The sequence below is a fragment of the Pipra filicauda genome, unplaced genomic scaffold, assembly GCF_003945595.2.
Source record: "Pipra filicauda isolate LSUMZ 115617 unplaced genomic scaffold, ASM394559v2 scaffold259_size1095435_pilon, whole genome shotgun sequence".
NCBI lineage: Eukaryota > Metazoa > Chordata > Aves > Passeriformes > Pipridae > Pipra > Pipra filicauda.
Window position 1 is genome coordinate 433996 of NW_024104375.1, and position 20674 is coordinate 454669.

Below are 20674 nucleotides of genomic sequence, written 5' to 3' on the forward strand. Positions count from 1 at the left end.
GATGCAGTATGTATTATTTTCAATGAAATTGTTCTTTAGCAACTAAAACAGTTTTCCCTGATGAGACAAAGGAGAAAACCTAAAAAATCACTTCAGAGCTCTGTGTGTTCATGGACTTAAGATACAATTCCGCAGATTTTTGTAGGAATTTTTGAATTCAGTTATGCTTGCACAGATCATGGGTTTGCCCTTGCAAGGGTTTCTTTCACTTACCTGCTTAGTCAGCAGACAGGGGCTTAAAAATTCTTCTGTAATATAAATTATTATAATTGTATGTGAGAATAAATATAGGAATGCTATTAAAGCAGGTACAGGCCATATTGGAATATACAGTATGTATATGTAAAACAAATATTGTTTTGCATTCCCTCCCCATAATAACTGGTATGGACAAATCCCATCCTAGTCTGGGAAAACTAGAAATTAAGGTAGTCAAAAGAACTATCATTCTAGTTCTTAGAAGGATGTCATCCTCTTTTTGCTAAGCTGTTGCTAACTAATGATTTTATCAAAATGTTTTTTTCTCTCATGTGCCTTTTTATCTTCTAATGTGTCATGCAGCATTTATGAATTCTCTATTAACTGCTGCTTAAAGTGGTTGCTGAGGGATATGGGAAAAGGTGAAAAGTTCAAAATAAATAAAATCAAACACTAATGGTACCCTTATTGTGCAGAAAGCTAAACTTCATTGGCAGATGCTAAAAATATGACTTCTAAAGGTGGAATGACTAATAAGCGTAAAAATGAGACTACCCTAAAGCTTACTGCACAAAACCAAGGAATTTCTGACGTAATAGAAAATACAGTCACTTACTTACTTGTAAGGTTGAGAGATAATCTGAACTGGCTGTTGCTACACTGTTAAACTCTTCTATTATGTTTAATTTCCTATTAACAGAAATCTGATTGTTTTCTTTATCAAAATCAAATTATCGAACAAATTTTAAATTTTAGTCTGATTTTTTTTTTTTTCTTCTTTCACTTTTGTTAGTGTCAAATCAATAGTGCCTTGACCTCATTTCATACTGCTTTGGAGCTTGCAACAGACCAAAGGGAGATTCAGCATGTCTGCTTATATGAAATAGGTATGTTGGATATGTTTACGCCATAAATGGCTCATTTTCAAGTTTAGATTGGCAGCTTCAATAAGCAAACTGGATTCTTTTTATGATGATTTTTAAAAAGGTTTTAGAATACTGGCCTTTGTCTTGGACGGATTATGGTAATAAACCTATTTTCTTGTTTGGGCAAGTATTTTTCATAATAAATTTTTCTGCAAACACAAGGGGATGCAAAATCAGACTGTGGAATCAAGGGCACACTGTTCACTTACTGAATATTATTTAAAATTAGAAATTAACTCATTTAATTTGTCCATGGAATCATCATTTCTCTACCAAAAAGTAATCAGTCTAAACCTTCACAGTTTGCAGGATCTGTATTTCATGTTCATTTCCTTCTCTCGGTAGTAGTATACGCTATATGATCTTGCATACAGCTCTTTAGAGTGGAGAAGATATGTTGCTTCAAGCTGTAAATGGGAATTTGTGACAGTGGGAAATAAAGGAACAAGTAGTAGCTTTTTAAGTTTTAGTATCCTACAAAATATTGTATCTAAATTTTAAAAAAGATTTTGGTATTTGTATAGATTTGTTGTTGCTCTGAAGTGGATTCATTGTATTGTGTAAAATCTTATAATTCAGAATTTCTCAGTAAATTTAAACCAGGCTTTAAATATATGTAGTTCATTTACATTGTTTTTAATTTTCCAGTTACTGTTGTAATTGTTAAAGTAGCTCCAGCTCTCGTAGTAGACTGTGTGTTTCAATAATGTTGACACCAAATTTGAATGACTGTACTTTCCCTGGAATTAAATCAGTTTTGCTTCTAGGTTGGTGCAGCATGATAGAGATGAACTTCAAAGATGCATTTGAATCCTTCGAAAGGCTTAAAAATGAATCCAGGTGGTCCCAATGCTACTATGCTTATTTAACAGCAGGTGAGTACATTCAGTGTGTTGGGTAGATGATAAATCAGTGATGTGCTAAGGTTTTGGCACTGTTTTGTTTTGGGAAACTTGCTCGTGTGTGCAGTGCCTTCCACGCTGCCTGCTGCTTTTGCAGCTTTGTGCCAGACTTGACTTGGATAATTTTGTTTGTTTATATAATGAACACTTGCATGCTCACACGTGTACATGCCTGTGTGTACGCCCTCTCGATGTAGATACAATTAGGATTGTCAGTGTAGGGACATGTAACAGTTGTATTGCAAAGATCTAATAAATAAATCTTTAGAAGCTTGGTGGTATTACTTCCTTTAATGGTTATATAAAAGTAGTACTGACTTGTTAATAATCACAGAGGGGTACCAGGGGAAGTTGGGATTATCATGTTTGTCAGATCCTCGGTCTAGATGCTTTCTTGAAGTGAGTTTGTTTGTTTTTCTGTGACCATGTGATATCTAATCTTAATTTTTTGTGTTTTATATCCCAGTAGTGTTAACATATTTCTCTGTTCTTACAGTGTGTCAAGGAGCCACTGGTGATGTCAGTGGTGCTCAGAATGTGTTCAAGGAAGTTCAGAAGCTTTTCAAAAGAAAAAACAATCAAATAGAACAATTTTCAGTGAAAAAGGTTAGTTTTAACACAGGCTGACTTGTTTTGGTGCAGTAATAACAGTTCAGTTCTTTAACAGTATTTTCTTTTTGAAGGATATATCTGTTTTCTTTTGTGTTGCTTCTGTAGAATTAGTGGGAAGGAAAAAGAATAGTGTCAAATGTATTTGAAGGATGTAGCAAAGGAAATGTGAATTATCTATTCACTTTACAACTAAAGTCATTATTAAAGATAAAAATACGTGATACTGTAGTTGCTTTGGTAATTTTCCTTCTAGCTTTGCCTTCCTTACTCGTTTTTATCTTGTCTTGTTTGTAAAAGCCTTAGTTCTTTTTGAAAGCTAGGAGTTGTCTAGGAAATAGCTCCCATCTGATACGTTGCAGATGTTACTGTTTCAGCATCCAATCATTGCGTAGTGGGGACTGTGAAATACAGTAAAACTGGTCAGGCTGCACAAAGGAAGTTTTAATTTTGATCAATAGGTAAGCTCCTAAATTAGTTGACAGATTTTTGCTTTTTAGTCTAAAAGTCTTTAAGCTAAGTTACCATTGACTTACTTTCGTAGAATTGTTGTGTGACTTTATGAAACAGTTAAAATTACTGTTTGTGATATATTGTTTGGGAATATTATGACCCCATAAAAGGATAAATGATGGATCTCCCTTCCTTCTTTCTCTCCACTTTGCAGGCAGATAGATTTAGAAAACAAATGCCGACCAAAGAGCTGTGTGTCCTGGCATCCATTGAAGTATTATACTTATGGAAGGCCCTTCCAAACTGTTCCCTCTCGAACTTACAGCATATGAGTCAAGGTATAATATTGATTTATTTATAAGGTTTATCATGGTATAAGCTTGATTTATTTATTTACTTCTTAAAAGGCGGGCGTATAATTTTATTCTGTTGTGTGGAGTAGCTGATCGTAGTAGCACGAAAAGTTAAACTTGTGTGTATGTGTCATAGCAAAATACACTTTGAGTAACCATAGAATAATGGCCTATTACGATTCAGCTTAATGCTTCATTGCCTGCTGCATATAGTTGTTTGTTAATCATTGTTTAAAATGAAACAATATCATGATAGTTACTGTTCCGAGTCACTAAACAAAATATAACTAATTTAAACATAGCTAAAAAATAACAAAATAAATCTACCGATTTGTTTCTGCACGTCAGTTTTCTTCCAAGAGGAAGTAGGTCGCTTGTGAGGTCATCTATGACATGATAGGCGTTCTGTTTATCTTGGCTGCTGGGACGTGGTGAATGATTGCCTCTTTCTTAGTCTCCAGATGTCTTCAGATGTCTGTCACATGAAGATTGTGGTAGCAGTGTTTATCATGAGGTTTACTGTACTTCTCCCTCCATCCAGCAGTCACTCTTATTTACATTCTGCAAACAGTTTCAAATTAGCTGAAGAGAAGCTCAACATGAGCTGGCAACGTGAGCTCCCAACCCAGAAGGCCGACTGCATCCTGGGCTGCATCACAAGCAGCATGGGCAGCAGATCGAGGGAGATGATTCTGCCCCTCTACTCTGCTCTTGTGAGGCCCTGTGAGATCCCACCTGAAGTACTGCATCCATCTCTGGGAGCCTCAGCACAGGAAGAGGCATGGACTTGTTGGAGCAGATCCAGATTAGGCACACACAGATGATCAGAGGGCTGAAACACCTCTCCTATGAAGACAGGCTGAGAAAGTTGGAGCTGTTTAGCCTGGAGCAGAGAAGGCTTCAAGCAGACCTCAGAGCATCTTTCAGTACTTAAAGGTGTACAACAAGAGAGCAGGAAAGACCCTTTTTAAAAGGGCATGTACTGATAGGACAAGGGGGAATGGCCTCAAACTGAAAGAGGACAGATTTAGATTAGGTATTAGGAAGAAATTATTGTGAGGGTGAGGGCACTGATGTTGCTAAGAGAAGCTGTGGATGTCCCATCCCTGGGAGTGTTCAAGGCCAGGCTGGATGAGACTTGGGCAATCTGGATGAGGCTTTGAGCAACCTGGTCTAGTGAAAGGTGTCCCTGCAACAGGGCAAGGGAGTTGTATCTACAAGATCTTTAAGGTCCCTTCCAACCCAAACCATTCTAAAATCCTCTCTTTTTAAATTTATTTTTTTATTATTATTATTTCTAGATAATTACTTGCTCATTTAGAAAATAAAACAAAAATTGTCTCCTATGGGGTTGTCTTTTTTTTTTTGGTAGTTGTGAAGTCTTGGGGATTGTATGCAATTTTCATGTTAAACTAGAAAACTATCAGTCTTGAAGTTGAGAGTCAGGACTAGTAGTGGTGTTTTGTTCTGGTTTTAATTTAAGATAATTTGTCTGTTTAAATTGAGTGATGGCAGTGGGTTATATTCATGTCTCTAGTTTTCTAGTCACAAAGCTAATGGTCGGCTTTAAAAGCAGATTTACTCACATAAAAATAAATGTGAGGATTTTTTTTGGCTGTCATTCACCTTCAGAACAGTCAGCTTTTGAGGGTGTAAAGAGTATGTGTTCTCTCCTGCCCACCCAGAAGCAGTGTAGATCTCCCTTGTATAAGCTTCTAGTCAGTGGTTCACATTTTAATATGAAATAGCAGTACAGATGAAAATTCAGAGATAAGCTTCTTCTAAGTTTGACACTGACAGGTCTGCATCAGCCATCCCTGGCTGAAGATGTGTGCGGTGAGACTGTTTTTGATACACCTTATGTGTATCTCAAGAACATGGATGATAAGGAATTTTTTTTATATATTTGTTTCCTCTTCTCATGAACAACTGAGTTGTAATTTACTGTGGTGGATTTCCAGGGTTTTCCTCAGGGCTAGAACTTGACTTAAAAGAATAATTTGTATCCACCTGTATCTCTGTAAGTAAAACACCAAGTAACTCAAGCCTTGCAATGATGAGTTGTCAGCCCAAATACTTCATGCAGCCAACTCTTAGTTATCCATAGATGGCTTCTTTGGGTTATGGATTAACTGTGAATGCAGAGCTGGTTAAGATCTGGCAGGGTTTATGCAATGAGGCAAAATGTTTAAGGAGTTGTACTGCTCCAGAGACAGCAGTTAAGTGATGAAAAGCCCTGCAGGCCTCCCCGTACCCTTGCCTTCTTGGAGGTGATGGTGCTGACAAGTGTGAATGGGTCCTCATGGGACTAGTCCTGGTTTAACAGAGCTCGCTCTAATAAGCTTGATCAAAATGGAGCCTGATTCATCTAGAAACTGTTCATGCATTGTGATACAGGTTTTCCTGGAAACAGCACTACTCAGCTGAGGCACAGTCTGTCCCTGGATCGTTGACCAGCTAAGGTCTGGCAAATAAGCCTTATCGTCTCGTCATCACTGAGAATCGTGATGCCAAAATACCCTAGTCTGGGTTTTTAGGTCCAGTACAGATTTTTGTGCGTCTGTCACTTGGCTTCAGTTCAGAACAAATCAGGTTTGTCTGAACTGTTTGCCCTGTGCTCCTCATAATTTGGGACTGTGTATTTTTTTTTCAATGTGTGGCACAAACCAGTTTCCCATAACACCAGAAGGAGGTGATTGTTTCTTAACTTGACTTTTTAGTGGTTATTTCAAAGACTGGTAGAGAAACGGATTCTCCTCTACTTGTGAGAAGAACACACCAACTTCCTTTGACTTCAGCTCATTAATTCCTGTTAGGAATTGCTCTCAGGAGTCACAAGATTTCTTGATGAAGTTCATACAAAATGGGTTGTATTTAAAAGAAGACAAATTACTTTGCTTTATGTTAATGTTACTAGCATCTCCTTTGTCCGGTTAAATTTAAACATTGGACTAAAACACACCATAGGCCACAGTTCTTGTCTAAGGAAGGATTTCAATCCATCTTGTTTGTTTACTGGAACCTTTTCATTAAGCTTGTCAGGATGTTGATGATTCATCGGCCGTTGGTTTGAGGAATTTGCTTCTTGGTGCCATACACAAATGTTTAGGAAATTCTGAAGATGCCGTTCAGGTAAGTTGTTAAATAGTAATTTACACCATTAATCCTATTTTACAAGCTATTCTGTTAAACAGTAAATATTGTTGAGTAAGTGTTAAGCAAGTCATTAGTTTTCAGTGCTAGTAATCATTCTGGTTTGTGAATTCTAATAGGTTCTTCTAAAATCTTTTGGTTTAACATGCTGTCATTATATTCTGTGTTGTAAAAGTAGTTCACTGTGCTGAATGACCATGGCAACCAATGTGGCTTATAGTAGAAAGAGTTAAGGGGAAGCTAGGAAGATAAAAGTTATAAAAAGTTTTTGCTCTGCTAGATTTACTTTGTCCAACAATGAAAATTAATCTTTTTTTAAAAAAAGTACCTTGGAGGTTGACCTTTTGAAAGCACACATTTACTGCTTCTCCACGACTACTAGACACTGAGAGATTTGATTTTTAGCACACATACCAGAGAAAAAATTTGCCACTGCTTCAGGTTTTGCTCCGTAGGCACAGCTTTCCTTTTTCCTCCCCAAAATGGAATACAATTCACATATGCAGCAAGATGCTGGCTTTGAATCCCTCCCCCCTTCTCATTTCTCTCAAACATATCTTAAATAATCTAGGTACTTCATCACTGATGTTAAAGTTCCTTGTTAGATCTAATATTTTTTTCAATATGAAGTTGGAAAACTCTTGGAACACTCAATATGTTACTTTGTTAAAATGCAGAGAAGTTATTTTGCCTTGATACAGTAGTGTTGGTAAAAACATCTAGGAATCTATACTGTTGTAAATATTTAATGTATTCTTAATTTAGCTTTGGCTAATTTCTAATGCTTAAAGTTGAATGGTGCTTCTTAATTGTTTTGAAGTATCAAACAGTCAATTTTAATAAATTACTGCAGTTTTTTGGGTTTTTTTCCTTTCATTTGTACAGTACTTTCAGCGAGCTGCAAAAGATGAACTCTGCCGTCAAAGCAACTTGTACGTCCAGCCATATGCTTGCTATGAACTTGGCTGTATTCTGTTAGACAATCCAGAGGTAATAGCATAAACTGTTTTTAAACTCTTAAAATGAGCATAAAGAGTCAGCATACCACTGTATAAAGAATGAAACAAAATTTATGGGTGATAATGTATGTGAAGTTTTAAGAATTTGTTTTATACCTACTTTAAAGAAAATTACTATTTTGTGTTTAGGTTTTGGTTTTTTTCAATCCAAGAAATGGAATGTATTTAAGGTAACAATGTCTTATTTTTTCAATATAGAGAGTGTTCCTGCTGCTGGTGGCAAAAAAAGCCTGGCCAGAATGCCTTGGGTAGGCGGGGATTTCTTGTCTACAGGTGGTATTTAGTATCATGGATGCGTAGGGTCATTTTCTTACCTATTTAAAATCCTGTTGGATGCCATTCAAGCTCAAAGAATGCTTGTAGTTATCCTTTCCAAATAGAATTTGATGCCTTCCTAAAATAGCAAGTGTTTTCAGTCATTTAAATTCCATTAAAGGTTGTTGTATGGACATTTTGATTCTCACCCTGACTAGTGAGGGTTTTGTTGTTCAGGGTGAAGAGGAAGATAATCCACCTGGCTTTCAGACTGTCCAAATGGCTTGGCCGATGATACATTTGATTGTTTAGGTCTTTGCACGTACTCTGCCTCCTAGGAAACCTGAAGAATCTTAAAAGAGAGCAACTTGTGTACCACTTGTGCATTTGTTATGTTTTCCTTCCTCAAACGTGTAGCAGCACTACTTGGAGTTTATGCCACCTTGTGTAGTACATCCTTAATCAGATTGAAAGTTGGAGGAAGTGGTTACAGGGTAGTGACTTGAACCCCCCTTCATTGTATGTAGTGTATGAAGTAGTTAGGCTGATAATATCTCATATTCTTAAGAAGTAGTTGTGTTGATAGTTTCTCATATTCTTAAGATTCTGTTTTCAGTTGGTTTTGATGTTGTCACATATAATCATCTGAGCTGAACCTTCCCCTCTCTCAATAAAGATGATTGTCATGACAAAGGACAGAATTAGAAAATGCTTTTAAAAGTAAATGTACTTTTTGAAAAGTCTGCTGCCCTAAAACTTGGAGCTGGGCCTTGAAGCCTAGAAGGGAGGTCTGAGTCCTGTATTATTCTTTCTGCCTTTTTTTCCATGTTACTGTTTAAATTTGATGGTGTCAGGTGTCTCTAAAGAAAGGGTGTGGTGGGTAGTGAAGTTATGTGGTTATTTGGAGAATATGAGAGCAGTCCTTCCTTCCTCCTGCTTTACATGTAGGATGTGCACACAGTAACCAAACGTGCCTCATATTGGGTCTTTGAGGGCTGCACAAGCTTGGCATGTAGCTCTACAGGGGACCTGTGGTAGTGCTTAGTGTATGAAGGACATGCAGAAAACTCCCTCTTGTGGCACTTAGGCAATGAGGAAATAAATGATGCTTAACTTGAATAGAGTGGGATGAGATAGGGAAAAGCAAGAGCTAGAATTAGAGGCAAGTGGATGCTGTTTATAGAAAATTTCATTTACTAACTGAGGTGTCCTGGTAGAGCTCTATAATGGCTAAGAAAGGAATAGGATTTTATGAATCACATTTACATGAGAGGCAGAGCATATTACAGACCTGAGCAACAGATATCAATATGCATTTTAGTATAAAAACCATGCTGTTATTAAATTTACTTTGCTTTGAAGTTATTGTTAAGCATAATTACATGTTTGATTTACCATGTCATCTGGATCATCTTTGTTATTTTAAATTGAATCCTAATCAAGTTCTTCTTGATGTAACCATATTAAAATCTTGAAATTTACAGATTTTTTTGTAGTTGTCTTAGACACTGAGTGAATTGTAACCAATAAAACTAGATACAGTCATATTTAGGTACATATGAATAAGGGAACTTCATTTTTCTATATCTTATTTATTTGTAAGGCTTAAATTAAAGGTGTACTATATAAGAAATAAAACAGGAACTTCTCAGCGGTAAATATTAATCTGCAAATATATTTTTCTTTCCATAAGAGTTTGAAACTGAAATTTCTGGAACAACTCTTAATGCTTAATATACTTTTTTTGTAAATAAATGGCTTAAACTTTAATTAAGAAACAGAAACTACTGTAATGATCAATTAGTCAATTATTTGTAGCCTCATTTGTTCCCTTATACATTCTTGTAGCTCACCATCATCAGCAGCAACTTGCATTTTCTATAGACTAGAAATACATAATACTGTCTTGGGTGCCTCATTAATATTTCTAGTTTCCTAATTTGAGAGGTTTTTGTCTGCTCAGTACCTTTTTTCAAGATAGAGGTGCTACTCCAAACTGACCATGTCCTTTACTTAAGATATTTTCTGTAACATTTTTGATGTGTTTCTAATGCAGTGTTTGTCTTTTTGTAGACTGTGCCAAGAGGCAAAACCTTACTGCTCCAAGCCAAGGTAAAAACCAGGCACTTTCAAATTTAGATTTTTGAGATGAAGGCACTTGGGAGGTTGTGGTTTTGGGGCAGGTGGAGTGGATGTTAAGTGGTGGTGTCGCTCCCCTATAGCCTACAGCACTATCATATAGATATGCATGAATGTATGTATATGATCCACATTTATGTATGTTACATAGCTATGTATTCCTAGGTCAGTCATAGCAGAGCCCATTTTAGTGACCTCTCCTGGACTGTTAGAACCTTGCTTTTTTCAACTAAGATTTTGCTACAGAAATTTTGAAAATGACAGCTCTCCACTCCTTGTCAGTTCCAACTGGTTCCTGCCTTGGGCTAGAGCTTTTTGAATATCTCTAATAATTCTTTTGCTTTGGGTAACGTCAGGATATTGCAACGTGCAGTCTCCAGTTCACCTCTTTTCTTTTGGACTCTTTTGTAATATGACTTCTCAAGCACTAGTAGCAAAATTGTCTTCATGTCTTGAAGTGAAGGAGGCTAACAGTTATATGTTTGGTGTTTTTCTTCTTGGTTTTTTTTCCCCCAGGAGGAATTTTCTGGCTATGACTTTGAGAACAGATTGCACGTCCGCATACATGCAGCCTTAGCCTCTCTAAGGGAAGTAGTTCCACAGTGACGAACAGCAAGTCTTGTTATCCTTTCCCACAGTTTCTGCACTTTAAGATGAAGCAGAAGAAAGAGCTGTTGGGAAGACCAGCTTTTCTTCTGAAAACCACTTGTGCCAGAGACACTTTCCCAGTATGGTCAGAGTTGGTATGGCTTAGTAAAACATTACAATTTTAACTAAAGGTAAATCAACCAGGAAGAAGGTTAAGTGACCTTGTGTTTTTAGCTCATTGTTTTTTATTTTATTTAAACCAAGCTGAACACAATTGCTTGCAGCTGTGGGTGAGCCTAAAGAAGCACACATAATTTACTTAAACAATATTGGCAAATGTGATTTTTACCTTTTAAAACAGATCTAGATCTAAAATATGCTAAGGGGAGCACTTCTGGTTTGATTAGAATAATACAATAAAAGTAATTGGTGTAAATTTTGAAGTTGGAAATGGTCAGAATACTTCTTTTTCTTTACCCATTTGCCAATACACAGGAGGAGGAAAACTGTTCAGCCACAAAAAGCAGATCTTACTAAATTTTAGTGGCTTATGTCGGTTACCTCATGATTACTAATGTGTGAATTTTAAACCTCTCATTGCCTTCCGTTTTTTGTCTCATCCCTCCCAACCCAGCTCAGATTCGTGATATGAATTTATGTCAATGTTTATGATCTCTGCTTCTGGTACATTCCAGCCAAATACTTGGACATGCAGTTACAGTGTGGGCAGTTCTTATTTCCACTCTTAATTTTCTGAATGTAATGTTAAAATACATAGGCCAGATACACTAATTTTATGTATTTTTCATTCAAGCTGCTCAATCTTTGTAGCGGTGACCTTTACAGGTATTTAAAAAAAAAAAAAGAAACCAAAACACAAAACACAAACCCAAAAATTTGCTTTGGTAGTTACACCAATACTACGATATCCTGAGTCTCTGTATGATATTTCAAACCTGTGGTGTTAAGATATTGCTATACCTCAGAGAGCTTAAAACTTTTCTCATGACCATATAATTTTTAATACTTGCCCATCTGTGTGCTTATCTGTAGCTTTTTTTACATTGCCTGTAATACATAGTATTTTCTTATGTTTTATATTCAGTTAATACCATATTCTAGGAAGGTAAATATTTTTTAAAAGAAGCTTACGAATGGAAATCTGACCAGAAAGTTAGTTGAATTATATTACTTTGCAAAGCTAAGAAAACTGGATATCTTTGGAAAGAGTTGCCACGGCCCGAGGGGAAAAGGGAATAGGGACGCGGCACCACACAAAAGGGTTCAGACGCAGCCGAGGGTCTGGGTGCAATGCCAATTTATTGAGAGAACACGGGGACTTATTAGGGTCAGTCTGAGGGGAGGATTCATAACTGGGGAGGTGCATGGGACTGACAACCAAGGGTGAGACAGGACTGGGAGACAGGAGAAAGGTGGGTGTGACTTGTGGGTATCCAGGGGAAAGGACCAATGGTAGCTCACTCTGCACTGCACCTGCTCAGTGACCCCCCCTAAAAATTTTCCTCCGTTCTCAAAGTTAACTGCCACTGTTCCATGGCGTCCCGTCCCCATAATGTTATTGGAATATTCAGAACGTACGGTTGCAGGGATGCCGGCCTGCCCTCCAGCCCATACACTGTCAATACCTCACGACTCCTGATGGGGTGTTGCGACCCTCCCACACCGCTTACTCTGGTGTCTGTAGACTGAGCTGGCCAGCCGCACGGCCAGTCTCTAGAGGCTAGGATGGTGACGTCCACTCCCGTGTCTAACAATCCCTCCACCTTAATTTTCTGCGGGTGCCTAGGTGTAGAAAAATAAATAAGACAAGTTAAAAGAGGTCGCGAGGTCCTCACTGAGGTTGCCCAGTTGACTTCCTTCAGTGATTCATTCCTCTGTTCCTCGTCCTTGGACACCACGCACCATCTTGGCGACGGGAAAGCGGCTCTCTAGCTGTACAGGTGGGAGAAGCAGTTAGACACACAGCGATGTTATCATTGGTCAACCCTGTCAGGAGAGTGGGAACTACAACAATGCCTCTTTCCACAACTGAAAAGTGAGAGATGACTAAATATGTCTTGTCCGGGTTCACATTAGCAGATGGCCTGACCCTGGCCAGCTGCTCATAGGAACTTAAATGAATTGAAGGGTGTATCACTGATAGTATAATCCATTTTAGCGGGGTACACTGATGTTTAATGGGGACTGGATCTGACGGAGGCTCCTGCACTACGGGGTAGCTGGGCGCAGTGTCGGGCGCAGGATGGAATGGAGCTGAGGGGATACTTGTGTCAACGCGCCCCCCTGAGCGCTCTACCCCCCGTTTCCCGAATGCTCACAAGAGCACAGGCAAAGATCTGGTAAAGAGCTGAATGTTACTTTTCTCTTTAGCCCTGGGGATTTTCTGGGGGGAGGGGCTTGCCATTGATGTTTGTTAACGACCTACAATTAGAGGACCAATGGCGGCCCTTCCCACACCTCCGGCAGAGTGTTTTAGGGATGTTTGGTTCAAGTGGTAATCTTGGACAGTGCTTTTTAAAGTGTCTCTTCTGCCCACAATTGAAACATGATTGTGACCCGGTGAGAGCAGCCGCCAATAGACGTGCTTTATGGGAGCCTGAGCCAGTATTCTTGCAAGCGTCTATCATTTCAAGCAGAGGTGGTTTTTTTAACATTTTCAAAGCTTTTTGGCAGTCCTCATTAGCCTTTTTGATTACCAATTTGTTAAATAAAATTTCTTGACTCTCCTTTTGCTGGACTTGCCGGCTAATTGCCTCCTTTAGTCTCATAATAAAGTCCATAAAAGGTTCTTTAGGGCCCTGATTAATTAATGTAAAAGAAGAGGTCTGGACATAGGCGTCCACCACCCTCTTGACTGCCTCCATTGCCAATTCTTTTGTAACATCTAAAAATTTAGGTTCAATTCTGGCCTGATCGTTTCTGCTTGAATAATTTCCCTCGCCATAAAGCATGTCTATGACCTGTCTCACCGGGATCCCCCTTCGTTCCATTTTTTCGTTAACATAAGTAGTAATCAGCTTTTTCCATTCCGTTTCAAAAACAGATGATTGGATGGTGGAAAAAAGTCCGTTCACTACTGCCCGTATATCATAAGGAATTAGTCTGTAAGCCAAGAAAAATTACTCTAGGAAGCTGATGGTAAAAGGCGCTCCTAGCCCATACTGTACTATCGCCACCTTTATATCCTTCAGCATGGGATAGGAGATAGGCCTCCACTCCGGGGCCTTGCCCTCTTCCAAGTAAATAGGGAATGCTTTAAGAAAGTCTGCATCATTTGCCTGCGCAGCCTCTTCCCTGAAGGCTTTCCAGATGTTAGGCTGTTTTGATTGCCTCTCAGGGGAGTGCTGCGAGTAATCTGTGTCCGAGTCAGGGTAGCGGCAGGCGGGATAGGCCTCGGTGGTACAGGCCCTATGGGCGTGGCCACGTTGCCAGAAACCGGACTTGACCTTCGCCCTGGCCCCGCCCCTCACTACCCTTCCATCCCTGGAGGGAGGTCTCTCTGGTGAAGAGGCGGAACTGGAGGGAGAGGGTGTGCGTATGTGCGTGTCGGGGGAGGGATCCCTGACACACGCAGGTGGGGGCAGAGGCGGTCTGGAGGGTGGTACCGAGGGGGCCCGCCCCCTCTTTTCCCGTGCTGGTGACTCCCGCGGCAACTTTTCCCGCCTTTGCTCCTCGCGCTTTCTGCCTCCCTCCTTCCCGACACCATTTTGTGCATGCCGTGAGGTGGTCTTTCCTCCCCTCCCGCTATCTTGTGTCTGTATCAGTCCTGATTTGGTGGTCTCACGGAGGCTGTCGTTCGTGCTCATCATTTGGTGCTGTAGCACCATCAGAGCAAGCCTCCAGGCTATCAACGCCTCCTTTGCTGTCCGGTCCCCCCTGTCATTATCTCGCCACAGGCTGTAGCCGATGGCTTGCCACTGGTCTACAGAGGTGTCTTCTATAAGTCTGTGACCTTTGTGGTCCAGCCACTTGGCGAGCGCTTTAGCAGATTTTTTATCTAGGGGGTGACCGTGCTCAATGATGAAATCTTTGAGGCGTCTGTAAACAAGCCTTTGGGAGGTGGACAGCGAGAGTCCCATTTTGATGTTATAAAGACTTCTGTGACAGTCCTTGGTGTTACTATTCCTCCCTTTTTTGTTTTTTGGGTGAGGGTGTCAGGGTGGGAAGTGGACTGTCCCCAGCTGCTCACCTTCTGGTGTGTCGACCCGTGCGACTCCACAGCCCACAGTCGTCCGTCCAGCTGGGGGGGACTGGCGGGATGATCACCACTCCTGATGATCTCTGAGCCCAAGTGAGGACGCAGGAGTTCTCGCAATATGAGAGACCTTCAACTGCGCCCCACGTTGGGCGCCATCTTCCACGGCCTGAGGGGAAAAGGGAATAGGGACGCGGCACCACACAAAAGGGTTCAGACGCAGCCGAGGGTCTGGGTGCAATGCCAATTTATTAAGAGGACACAGAGACTTATATAGGGTAAGTCTGAGGGGAGGATTCATAACTGGGGAGGTGCATGGGACTGACAACCAAGGGTGAGACAGGATTGGGAGACAGGGGAAAGGTGGGTGTGACTTGTGGGTATCGGGGGGAAAGGACCAATGGTAGCTCACTCTGCACTGCGGCAACTCTCAGCCAATCAGTGACAGAGGAGCGGGAAAGCAGGGGAGAACAGGGGAGTAAACAACTTCTGGAGGGAAAATCTGAGGGACTGAGGGGAATAACATTGGGGTACATTAAACTTAATATAAAACCAATGATGAACTGGGGAATAACAGTCAGTCCAATAAGATATCAGTCCATTCAAGCTCCATAAATGTCTCTCCATGCTTGAAATCGTTCCCAATCGGATTTCTCATTCTCCTCAGAGAGTTATCTAAAAGCCTTATCTTTACTTTGGTCAGGTTGCCTTAAACAGTTCCGTAGCTTAAACTTTTTTTTTCTTCTTACCTTTTTGGAAACCGTGTTGCCAAAGTTTTAGACCTTGCCCACACCTAATCTTCATTGATTTGCTTTTGAGGTTACATCTAAAGCAAGACTGATATGGAGGAGAGAAGTAATGTCCTATTTCGTAGGCCAGATGAAATGGTTGAGACACTTATTTCTCTCTAGAAATACTCAGTTCTGCTATGAAAGGCGTTCCTAGAGCAGATAAACACTTCTGTTGCAGTTCCTGAAGGAGAGAAGGGACTCTTAAAAAAAGGAGTTTTATTTTTCTATAATCTAGGTGTGTTACAGATAGTACACTGGAGTTTTTGTATTCCATTTTGACAGTAATGAGGCACAAATGAGTGTTCAACCTTATTTGGTCAATCCAAATAAGTATTGACTAGAAAATGGTATATTGTATATATATAGTGACTGCTTAGAGTTCAAAAAATTATTTTAAAAATGGGCTTTAAGGTACTTGAAATCTTATTTTGTCGTATCTGACTTTTAATGTTTTGCAATCAGAGACACAGTCTATTCTGGGTAAATAGGTGGAAACAGTACAGTACTGGCAAAAATCCTTTACACTCCTTAAATATATGAGACTAGGCTGTTCAGGACACAAAGCACCTGCATGCGATTTGTGTTGGGATATTTAAGGTCTGCATACTTGGAGGTAGCTGGCAAATTGTAGTAAATTTACTAAAAGGCCTGTTCTCACCAGGCCAGGAGTGGGAAAGACACTATATGTTCATGTAACAGTTTAATAACTGTGCAAATTGCGGCTTTTCTGTGGACTTAGCAAATCATCACAGCTGTATGTTTCTGTATTAATTATTTTTTCCTTCTCCTCGTAGGAGAATCTCCTACATTGTAAATTGCAAAATTATTTTTTATGTTAGATTGTGCCTGTGATGAGAAAAATCTCATTTTGTGTTAACTGTCAAGTTTTTATACTTTGGAACTCGGAGGCATGGTCTAATAGCAATAATGGAATATGCATCTTGCTAGTTAATATGTTAAGGCCATCTTTACTGGGACAGGTTATTTTTTGTTGATGTTGATGCAGTTTTTATCTCAATATGACTCCTTTCAAATAAATAACTAGACTTTTTAGATGTCACAAGGTGGCATATTTATTGTGATGTACTGTAAACGTTGTTAATTTACAGAAATTGCACTTTTATATTTCTGAGTAAAATTAAAAGAAATGTGGACATGAGTTTTGTTCCTTTGCTCCTTGAGTTTGTCTTTTAATTGGTGACCTCCTGAACAAGAGGATAGCAAGTATTGGGAAAACTTCTGGGATGTCAAGTGACTCTGTAACAAAGTTTTCTAGTCAGCAATTACCTCTAGTCTTTGTTCTTCCAGTATAATTACAGTCTTCTGGTTTAGAAAGTGAGTTACATGTCATGTTGAGCTCAACCATAGAGTGAACAAGGTTTAAGAGACATTTTTAAGACATCAAATTCACTTGTTCATTAAAGAAAAAGAACCACATACAATTGTATTTGTTGTATTCCTACACCTTTGAAAAATGTTTCTAATTTACTCTAAAGCAAGCACTTTAATTTCTCCTCTCTCTGACTTTGAATGCTTGTTTCATATTCTAGTTATGCTTTATTCCTAAATAAAATTCCCCAAATACTGTATTGAATTGCTTTTCAATTAACAACAATGTGATTGTCTTTCCAACAATTGATTGTACTCGTGTTTAAAGATTGCTCTGTACCTGCTTGAAGTTTGAACAGGAGCAAGTGTTAGGTTGGTGTAGGGGGCTGTACATGGTGTTACAAGGGTGCCAATCAAACCTTGCAGTGGGGTGAAAGCAGCACTTGGATTCCCTTTCCAGCCACCATGACGAAATACTAACAGCGGAAGGAAGCCCTTTCACAAGAAGTTATGCAATCCCAAACAGGTACTGTTCAGCCTAACCTTAAGAAGTAAATGTATGCTTATCTGTCTTTTAAGGCAATTGGGCAGCCAGTGTCATCTGCCAGAAGCTTTTCAGCCAGCATAGACCACAGTGGAAAACTGAAATTTAGGAGTAAGATGAACTGGTATGCTGACTCTGATCCTTCATCCTGAAGGAGCTGTATGACAACTTATTTTCTATAAATTCTAGGAAAAAAAGACAGAAAGGGCAATTGTTTCACTGCTAATTACAGTTTGAGTAGATGCTATGCAATATTGTCTTGCATTCACATGTTTTCAGATGAGCTAGAAAATACTTCAAAACCTGCTTTTATCTGGAAAAGTTGACTTACAGAATATGGAAATACACAGGCAAGTTCCAGTTCTGGTTCCCTTTGATCAAAGAACAATTAAAGTATGGTATTTTATACAGAGATTCAGAAAGCACGAGAAGCTGCTGTTTCTGCACTGAGTTATCTGTGTCTATATACAATGCTCTTAATTTATGGCAAAGCACATTCTTGTGTGAAATTAGCTGGTGTACAAGATACACTGGAAAAAAAGATGAGGTTCTTTTACAAAAGGCCTAACTTTGTCACAATGCTGGAGAATCTGTATTTTCCCTGAACTTCAAAACTTGTTCAGTTGAAGTTATAAAAGTGTGCCATTGTTAGGAGATGGTGAAAAGTGTTATTCCCACTCACCACCCCCTTTTCCCCACCCCAGCAGATGGTAGGAAATTCAACTTGAGGCAGGCTTTCCAGAATTAAATGCTGAATTATTTCTATTTCTGACCACTTTTTTAATGTATGTTTGGGCCTCACAGCTGGACCCAGCATAGGTTACCAGGGTAGGTGCATATTAGAGTTGCATATTGCTTCCCTGCTTCTGCTCAGAACCCCTTTGCTTAGTACTCAAGATTTTTGTGACCTACGTAGCCTCTGTGTTTTAACCACCAGTGCGTTTTAGCCAGGAGGAGTTCATGTGCTGCTGTCTTACTACAGCTGTTAACCCTAAGTTTTTCAGTGCTGCTTTTTTCAAAATTCTGTGTGTCTTTTGATGTAACTCATTCCGAGATGGTGTTGCAGTCAAATAAATTGCTACACTCAGCAGGACTGGCTGGTCCTCAGTGTTTTTCAATCATTTCTGGCAAGCTGTGCTTACCTGTAGGAGATGTCCAGGTGAGCAGAGAAAAAAACCAACTGGCTTAAGTTGGAGATTTGAGAAGGGAGGGACAAAGACGTTGTTAGACTTTGCTGAGCAAAACTATTTGTGTAACAAAGACCTCGCAGTCTTTCACTAAAAGCAGTATGTTTACTGTATTGAAGACAGATAGCTGTACTTCTGGGACATAGATCTCTTCCCAGTTAATGATTGACCTGGTCCTTTTTTTGGTAGAAAAATATGGCTTATCTGTGACCTTGATTTGACAAAAGGTGGTAGGTAGGACGAGGTAAATGGCCTCAGTTGGGCAGACTGCTTGGAGGCTGACAGGTTCTTCCCTTTGGGGCCAGAGGGGGTCATGAATCAGTAAAGTAGCTGATAACATTATTCTCCGTGGCTTCCAAAGCCAGCATTCAAGTTCCAGCACAGTGAATTAGTTTCCAAACATTTTTTCATATAGCTGCTCTGAAGTTTCAGACCGACACAATTTTATGTTAGGGCCTGCAGCCTTCTTAAATATTTATGGATGTTTATGGTTCTGTTACCTCTGATAATATATTTTTCTATGGTTTATGACATTTGTAGTTAAGTGTCTTTGAAGCTTTGGCTGTGCAGAGTTTTGCAGACCTAGAGTTTTGAAAGTTTTTCAAAGAAGCAAATTTACAAGTTTTAACTTCTGCTCTGTATTCAGTGAGGATGGTTTCGAAGTAACCACATGACTAGCAGGTATGTGTAATGCCTTTATGAAGTCCTGCTCCGCCCATACGTTCTCAATACAGAAATCCAGACTTTAGATTACTATCCCTACTCAAAAAATGATAAAATTTCTAGTTCTCATATATATATATATGAAGGGGCCAAAACCCAGCTCTCAGCAAAAGGAAGCTTGTTAAATTTGAATCATAAACCTTGGAAAACAAGAGCTGACAAACATCTTGTGATCTGAAGAAATTTGGACCCTTGTCCTGAGACCTGTTGATGTGCAACCCGGCGATACAAACCTGGTTCCAAGCAGAATTAAGAAAGGACCTTTTAAGATGATTGTTAAAACCATGTCTAAACCCCTGTAATCCCTCCATCCCCCATGTAATCCTACTTGAAAAAAAAATTAACTATTAGAAAATTGCAGTAAAAACTTGTGTAATTCCCTAATTAACATAGGTTGTCCCCTTGATTAACACGTCCAGCCTCGATGCCTTTAGAATTGTGTTCTCGTGTTCAATAAAGCATTCCAGTTTTCTCCATGCTGGAATTGTGTCTAGTTTTATTTTTCAGACCGTCACTTACATATATATATATATATATATTCTTGAAATGTATCCTATTATTTCTATAGGAAAGCAATTCTTCCTGATTTCATAAGTCATAACATATTAATATTTGATGTTTTTAATTTTATGGTCTGTGTTGTCACTCTCCAGGACGGAAGACTGAGAAATTACTTTCTAAGGATTCTTTTATGGAAGAAGCATTTTGTGGTAAGTTTACCATTAATATACTTTTCTGTGAATGAACTTGAAAGTGATAGGTCGTTCAAAATTAACAGAGTATTCTGTTACAAATGTGTAACTTTTTAAAGGAAGCTACTGTAGGTTTTCTAAATGCTTTAGCAGCAACAGATTTTACTGCTGGAATTCCCCTCAGATTTATGTAGAGGTGCAGACATCTAAGAATGCAAGAGCAGGTAGGTAGATGATGGTTTTCCAATGGTGATGAAGACTAATCTGTACTAATGTTGGTGTTTAAAAAATTTTTATCCCATAGCAGACTCCTGATCGTGGCTTGCCCCTCTGGTCTTTCTGCCTTTGTGATCTTCAGAAATACAGTTTGTGGTAACCCTGAATATACAGCACTACCCAGTTACCTTCTGTGTGCTTGTTTTGTTGGAACAGAAAATGATCTTATGTGCACCCACTGAAAATGTCCTGGAAAGCAAATGTTACCAGCCCATGTCCCTGGGGTTTCAAGGTTTGCCCTTGCAATCATAAGGTTCTGCAGTACGAATGGAGCTGTTAGTAAGGAATAATCTCATTCCTTTTTGAGTGTAGCTGCCATGG

General features: G+C 39.3%; 1 protein-coding gene across 2 annotated transcripts in view; it reads left to right on the forward strand.

Moving 5' to 3' along the window:
* The window catches only part of TTC39C (tetratricopeptide repeat domain 39C), a 40557-nt gene extending 23320 nt beyond the window's left edge, over window positions 1–17237 (forward strand). The window contains exons 7-14 of one of the 2 annotated variants that reach the window (XM_027715876.2): window positions 992–1085; window positions 1892–1999; window positions 2523–2632; window positions 3303–3426; window positions 6476–6573; window positions 7480–7584; window positions 9942–9980; window positions 10524–17237. In XM_027715876.2, coding sequence (XP_027571677.1) covers window positions 992–1085; window positions 1892–1999; window positions 2523–2632; window positions 3303–3426; window positions 6476–6573; window positions 7480–7584; window positions 9942–9980; window positions 10524–10613 — 768 coding nt within the window. In that variant the 3' untranslated portion in view covers window positions 10614–17237. The remainder of the gene's footprint in view (window positions 1–991; window positions 1086–1891; window positions 2000–2522; window positions 2633–3302; window positions 3427–6475; window positions 6574–7479; window positions 7585–9941; window positions 9981–10523) is intronic. The other variant, XM_039382145.1, reaches the window with a different exon arrangement.
* The last annotated feature ends 3437 nt before the right edge of the window (window positions 17238–20674 follow it).